This window comes from Quercus suber, unplaced genomic scaffold (assembly GCF_002906115.3).
Source record: "Quercus suber isolate HL8 unplaced genomic scaffold, Cork oak 2.0 scaffold_239, whole genome shotgun sequence".
NCBI classification, from domain to species: Eukaryota; Viridiplantae; Streptophyta; class Magnoliopsida; order Fagales; family Fagaceae; genus Quercus; species Quercus suber.
In genome coordinates, this window is record NW_027069696.1 from 323806 (window position 1) to 331770 (window position 7965).

Here is a 7965-nt window from a genome sequence, read left to right on the forward strand (position 1 = left end):
TTCGGGTTTCTTCGGGTTTTGGGAAGAAGATCCGAGACCGAACCGAGATTCTGGGGATTTGTTTTCCTTTTCAATTTGTTGTTGTTGTGGTAATTGCTATCAATTTAGGATTTAATTTTAGGGTTTAAATTTTATAAGCATTCTGTGTAAAACCTCATATCTATACCCTTCAATTATAACTCTTCTAGTATTTTTAAGTGAAAAATTAGGTAATACACATTAAAAATACTATCACTACTGGAAAAGAAAAAGAAAATAAAACTCCAATATCCACCTTTGCCGTGCACCACCACTACCACTGCTGGTATTTCTTTCTGTAATTTGTAGCTTCTATAGTTTCAAAAATAAATGTGACAAATGTGGTTTGGTTTAAGGAGATTAAAAGCTTGTAAGTTTGGACAGATTAAGTTGTTATATGTATTGGATTTGCACTAGGTTTTTGGGTGGGAGTGTGGATTGTGGAACGTGGTGATCTTGGTTGATGGGTGAAGAAAAGGGTCTTCAAGGTGGGGTTTTTTTTTTTTTTTTTTTTGGTTGAGCTCCGGTGGAACAATGCTGGATATCTTGCACTAGATTTTAAGGGTAAATTTTACCAGGTTAATACCACTAAACTTTAGTTGTGTTTAATAAAAAAAGAATACTTGGTAGAATTTAGAGTCCTTATTACCCAAAAAATAAAAAATAAAAGAATTTAATTAAATGACTCGTTCACATTGGCCGTCTTCATTAATGAAGACGTGACTTAATTTTAGACTTTTCTCCTTGTTTTGGACACATATTAAGTTTATGTAATATAATTTATAGTATACTAATATTGTCTTTAAAAAGTAAGAAATAGACTAATTAGCTACAAAAATCCAAGTTAGCTTGAGCTTAATTGGACTCGAGTTGATGAGCTCCTTTGTATGGATAGAATTAATTTGCACGCAATACACTGGTATGACCCAAATTCTAGAATAAATATCATCTGTCTGTTCCACTACTTTATTCCCAAGAAAAAGACCTAAGCTCCCTTTTTTCTCGCGTCTTTTTCAAATTAATATTTGGTGAGTTCACTGGGATTTGATGTGCATGATGATATCACTTGAACATGGAAAGCTTATTTCTCTTTGCCATCTCAACTCTGATCAAGTTGGACCATGACCAATAGGTTTCTTGTACTCCCTCAATTCCGACGAGGTAGGTGGAGGAGGTCCCTATCCTATGGCTGTTGCAGTGGCAGCTACGTACACTCAGTTCAGCGACTACAACTGATCGTCGATGGTCGTTTGCTGATGCATATGAGTCCAACCCTAGATACTCACCGCAATCAAAAAAGAAATGTCAAACCTAAATAATATAACTACCGGTCATTGTTGTGCGGAAATTAATATTATTTTATTTAATTTGTGTTTTTTTAGGTTATAAAACGACTTTATTCATTGAACAGTAGAAATAATAGGTGGGATACGGATAACAGAGATTAGTCAAATTAAGTATCAATTTTAAATTGTAGAATCGGTTATGACAAGTAATTAATTGGCCGTATATAGCCTGGAGCTTACCCATCAAAGCATGTTAAAATCAACTTAATTTGAACAAACAAACAAAACCGTTGAGGGAACATAATTTATTACACGAGTCTTTGTNTTTTTTTTTTTTTTTTTTTTTTTTTTTTTTTTTTTTTTTTTTTTTTTTTTTTTTTTAACTTGGGCTTCATTCAATTGCCTAAATTGCTCAGTATGCATTTGGATTGCAACTAGCGGTTGTGCATTTACGTTTTTTTCTTTTTCTTTATTTATTTTATTTTATTTTTTTATTGAGAAGCGCTCCATCACGTGGGATGTTGTTTGTCAGTAGGTCCCATGTATTGTGCACGGGATCCACTACACTCTTTGACAGCAAAAGTTTTACTAAAATTGTACTATTTAGTAGGTTTTATGCACTTTTCACGAGATCCACAAACTTCTTTTTTTTAATATTCTAAATATTGTTTTGAAAATCATTTCAATTTATCCATTTAAATTAAATATTTCAGTACCAATTAATTTTGAATACCGTTTCAAAAACCATTTCAAAATTACTACAAAAATATATATTTATATATTATTATTATTTTTATGTAAAATAATGAATTTAATATAGTTTTCTTTTAAAATAAAGTGGAATTATTTTTTTTAGATATATTTATTTTAGGGTTTTTTTAAAAATAAAACTCACATTTTGGGTAAGTTTCCATCCTACTAACTACTTTTTTTCCATTTCCCAGCCCACCCACGTGACTAGTACACTGAAACCTACTAATGCTACTTCTATCTTTCATTATTGCAGATTGCCAGTCTTTCAGTCTCTTGATCATATCACTTCTGAGCTCCTCTCTCCGCAAATTTCTCCGCACAACGCGCAAAACGCGCTTCCCACACGGTAATAGCGACAGCGGCACAAAGGTAACCGTGTTTAGTTCTCAGAGTGTCACAAATCACAAGAAGCCACTGCATGTTACAGTAACTTGTATAAATACCCAAAGCCCTTGAATTCGTTTGATCACAAAAACACCTCCTCCTCCATTCCCATCGCATCTTTTCATCTTTTAAGTTTTCTTTGATCTAAATATTCAACTGGACTTGATGGCTTACCAACATAGACCTGGTCATGGCAGATATACACATACACCTCCACCTCCACCTCCCTGCACCGGGCCCTGCTGCGCGCCACCTGCTCGTGGTCGTGGTGGATATCAACCTGCTCGTGGTCGTGGTGGATATCAACCTGCTCAATATACACATACACCTCCACCTCCACCTCCCTTCACCAGGCCCTGCTCCGCGCCACCTGCTCATGGTCGTGGTGGATATCAACGATATGGTGGAGATGTGGCGGCTGGGTGGCCATAGGTGCGGTCGGGGCTGCAGGAATCATGTCTGGTTATGGCGTGCCGGCTTATGGCGGGTATCAGAATCTTCCTAGCATTACTGGAGTTGTGGCGACTGGGACTGAAGAGCTGGCTGCAGAAATCTGTCATAATAATTTGTTTGGTTTTGGTGATGGTGATGGTTTCAATTAATTTCAAGTAAAAAAAGGGTTTGTTTTTATGTTTCGATTGTATGAATGTCTTTCTTATGATTGTATCGGTTTGGATGGAGACAGAGGAGAAGGAAATATGGCTATATATGCCCACTTCCCTCTTTACTGTTCCCCATCTAAACTAGAAGTTTAAACTTTGTATTTTCTTTTCAAAACCAAATCGTTGCCGGATTTGTGCAAAACCCATCGGAGTTCGCCGGATTTGAGCAAAACCCATGAGATTTCCACCGGATCTGAGCCCTTAGACTTTTCTTCTTGTTTCGGACACATACTAAGTTTATGTAATATAATTTATAGTATACTAATTTTGTCTTTAAAAAGTAAGAAATAGACTAATAAGCTACAAAAGGCCAAGTTAGCTTGAGCTTAATTGGACTCGAGTTGATGAGCTCCTTTGTTTGGATAGAATTAATTTGCACGCAATACACTGGTGTGGCCCAAATTCTAGAATAAATATCATCTGTCTGTTCCACTACTTTATTCCCAAGAAAAAGACCTAAGCTCCCTTTTTTCTTGTGTCATTTTCAAATTAATATTTGGTGAATTCACTGGGATTTGATGTGCATGATGATATCACTTGAACATGGAAAGCTTATTTCTCTTTGCCATCTCAACTCTGATCAAGTTGGACCATGACCAATAGGTTTCTTGTACTCCCTCAATTCCGACGAGGTAGGTGGAGGAGGTCCCTATCCTATGGCTGTTGCAGTGGCAGCTACGTACACTCAGTTCAGCGACTACAACTGATCGTCGATGGTCGTTTGCTGATGCATATGAGTCCAACCCTAGATACTCACCGCAATCAAAAAAGAAATGTCAAACCTAAATAATATAACTACCGGCCATTGTTGTGCGGAAACTAATATTATTTTATTTAATTTGTGTTTTTTTAGGTTATAAAACGACTTCATTCATTGAACAGTAGAAATAATAGATGGGATACGGATAATAGAGATTAGTCAAATTAAGTATCTATTTTAAATTGTAGAATCGGTTATGACAAGTAATTAATTGACCGTATATAGCCTGGAGCTTACCCATCAAAGCATGTTAAAATCAACTTAATTTGAACAAACAAACAAAACCGTTGAGGGAACATAATTTATTACACGAGTCTTTGTCATACTGAATATTGTTAAGGTGACTTTTGTCTAATTCTAGTGCTATTGGGAAACCAATTTGTCCCAATTGGTGTTGGGTTTGTGCACATGAATATTGTTAATTTATTACATGAGTCTTTGTCTAATTCTAGTGCTATTCGGAAACCATGTCCCCACTTGGCGTTGGCTTCGTGCACATGAATTAAGGACTTGGAGCTTGTAAGACCGTGACCGATCCTCAGAGGAGTGAATGGACTAAGCAGCATGTCGTATCATGGATAGAGCCCTATGGCTCCAATTCTAGGTAAAAACCAAGTTCAACTTTTTGATAGTTAGATAGATACAACGAGTTAAAGGATTTGAACTTTAAATATTTTGTAGATCATATTATAGTACTAATTGATTGGGTTACAATACTCTAGACACCAAGTTCAACTAGGTTTTGGTATTGGTACACCATGACCCAATATTAAAGTTCAAATAAAATATATAGGGTGTTCTCTATTTTTTAGAGAAATAAGTATTTGGGGATTAGGTTTTGTGAGAGTGCCTTTGCTAATTGAGCCATATGCCAATCAATGATAACTTTATCTACCCAAACATTTTCAAACTTAACAATTGAGCCACATGCTAATCAATGATATCTATAGTTATACATGTCAAAACCAATAATCAATCTTTGGCCTTGTACTGGTATTCCAAATACCAACTGAATTTGCCAATTCGATACAAAATTGACTGCTTTACTTGTAACTCAATTAACACCCTTGATGTTTCTAACAGAGATCTATAGAGTTTATTCTTCCTCCCCTAACTAACAAATTATATATATCCCCTCTAAATCCCTTAACGTTAACCTTAAATTCAACAGAATATTTGACTAAAATATATTTCTCAACATTAACGGCTTCTGTTAAAGCAATCGTGTTTGGTGTTTAACAATCAAAATGAAATCACTGCCGTCAATTTTGTCATTTTTATTGCTAGTACGGAAAGTTGAATGGCCAGTTAATTCAACATAAGACAAACTTTTCTGCATAAAGATAAAGAAAACCACAAAAGTCGCGCCCTCCTCACTGTATTCAGATCATAGAATACTGTACTGCACCCAATACATATGAATGGCCGAGATTAAACATTAAAAACTAAACTTATTATTTCAGCGGTCCGATAAGATAAAAATAATAACTTCTTAACTTTGTATCCTCTCTGGATAGGAAGCTGAGACAATTGAAAGGCGGAGGGACATGATTGTCAGCTAAGTTTCATCATTCAAATTGTGAATATGATCGCCGCAACTTTTGAACCTTCTTGTCTAACTTTTGTCTTTGTTTTCCACTGGAAACGGGAAGCTTTATATTAGCAAAAGACTCGTGTTTATAGACACTGGGTTTACACATTGATTAGCTTTCTTCTAGATACGTTGAACTTCCTGAGCTCGTCATTTTTGGCTTAGGAGCTTTCAGCAATAAGAAAAAAATAGATGGCATGTAAGGCTAAAATCCATGATTATTACCTCGTTTCATATCCTAATTAATCCAGCATAATTTACAATTATTTAGAAAACAAAAAAGCTGGAAACTTGTTTGGTAAGTAATATCCAAACTTTTCCCAAAGACTGAAAGATAATTTTCTTGAATCACAACTGGCGATACTCATGATACGGAATTAACATTACTGATTCTCTCTCTCACGCTCTCTCTCTAGTCTCTAGTCTACTACTTGTCTCTCTCATGCAGTTTATTATTAATGATTCAAACCTGGTGAGTAAGAGACCGTTTGGGGCGTGCGTTGCGTTGCACGTTTGCGATTTTTCCTTTTTTTTTTTTTTTTTTTTTTTTTTTTGCTTTCAGCCGTATAAGAAGACTTGAATCACTGTTTACGGTACTGTGCGGCTACTGTTTAATGAACAGTAGCCGCACTTGTTGACTTTTGTCAATGAACAGTACATTTGTGCACTGTTTACGGACCCACAATTTTCACTTTTTAGCAACTTTTTCATTAAAAATGGGTCCCACGATACTATTCACACATTTAAAAATTATTTTGCTACAGTGTTTTCAGTTTTCAGTTTTCAGTTTTCAGTTTTCAGCTGCATCCAAACGGGCAAGACTATTTAGTTGGCGATTGACACGTGTCAGGCCTCTTGATCTTTGGGACCATTCGATCGGAAGATTCTAGATACTGAGTTTTGAAGCTGCATGCTTGCTACTGTGCGTAAGATAGCTAGCCTCCCGGTGACTCATCATCAGGTTGGATATGCGCACTCTAGCATAATTGGAGAGCGTTTGGCTGGCGCGTTGGCGTTGCACGTTTACGTTTTCAGCTCTTTTTTTTTTTTTTTTTTATCACGCGTCCCCAGCTTTTCAGAGACAAAGTGTTACTGTTCATTGAACAAGCTGCAACATGTGTTACTATTTACGAACCCATAATTTTTACTTTTCAACAACTTTTTCATTAAAAATGAGTCTTACGGTACTATTCACACATTTAAAAATTATTTTGTTACAGTATTTTTTAGTTTTCAATTTCAGTTTTCAGTTTTCAGCTGTATCCAAATGGACCCTTAGAATTAATAAATGGTGGGCAAAACAACTAAAATTATCCCCAAACAAAAATAGAAAGACTGATACACGTAGTGTAACATTAAGATAATTGATAGTTTTTATAAATAAAGTCACACATAGCTAGAAAGGCTGTAAGCACAAAACAACACAATAACACTGGTCTATTACACTAAGACCACCCTGCAATAACTTGCTTGCTACAAAACATTTTAAGGAGAGTAGTCTCTCTTTTTTTTTTTTAACACAAAATACAATTTACAAGGGAACTTTAACTTTAAATCACAATTTTAGGAGTTCCTTGTAAAATGTTGCTGCTGCAGTTCCCTTGTAAAATTGTGCACACAAGTCATTATTACAACACGAAATTAAATAGCACATCAACCACCACATAACAAAGGATAATCCACTTTCCAAGATGTATTTTCAGTTCAGTTCCCAAACCTCCTTCATCAAACCCAGCTTCAGTAGCCTTCTTCATCATTAGCATCATCAACCGGGTAATTAGCAGAGGAGTCAACACCGGACAGGTCAACACCGGATGGGTCAGCAACAGTAGACTCAGCACCGGACAGGTCAACACCGGATGGGTCAGCAGCAGAAGACTCAGCACCGAATGGGTTAAAATTAGTTAAAACCGCACCTATCGCTGTCGTGGCAGCCACACTCGCCAGTCCCGCGCCTAATTCATCTTTAAACTTACCCATAAAGCGTCTAGCAGTACCAGGCCTGCGCTGCACATTCGGTGTCGCAGAGTTCCCAATATTCACCGTTGAAGCAGGTGGGTGCTGGACAGTATTTCCAAACTTATAAGAAAAATTTAGTGTTCCTTCTCCTTGCTGGGACGTCCCATCCAAGTTCACCACATTTCTGCTCACATGTCTTTCAGCTACTGCGTTCGCATCACCAAAACCTTCCAGTTCAGTGATCAGCACACGGACTTCACCGACATCTCTGTTACCAGTTATTCGACGTGACTTGATCTTAACAACCAGAGCAAGGTGGTTCTCCTTGACCCTCGTGATGTCGATGTTGAAGGTAACGTGGAAGTTCCATTTGGGGTTTGTATTACCTTCTGAGTCAATTGGTGTTTGTTCCTCAGAGGAATGGAGGTTATTGTTGTTGTCGCGAATGGAAACAAGGGCGAAAGGGTTCATTTTTCTGAGTTGAGGTGCATTATGTACGTTCCTCAATCCCTGGGCTGACTGAATTACAAGCTCTAAGGCCCTGTAACCCAT

At 36.8% G+C, this 7965-nt stretch overlaps 1 protein-coding gene across 1 annotated transcript; it reads right to left on the reverse strand.

The window, feature by feature from the left end:
• Window positions 1–7191: 7191 nt before the first annotated feature.
• LOC112025935 (protein SRC2) lies at window positions 7192–7965 on the reverse strand. The gene has a single exon (XM_024058616.2). It carries the CDS (start codon window positions 7963–7965, stop codon window positions 7192–7194), a length of 774 nt encoding a protein of 257 aa, XP_023914384.1.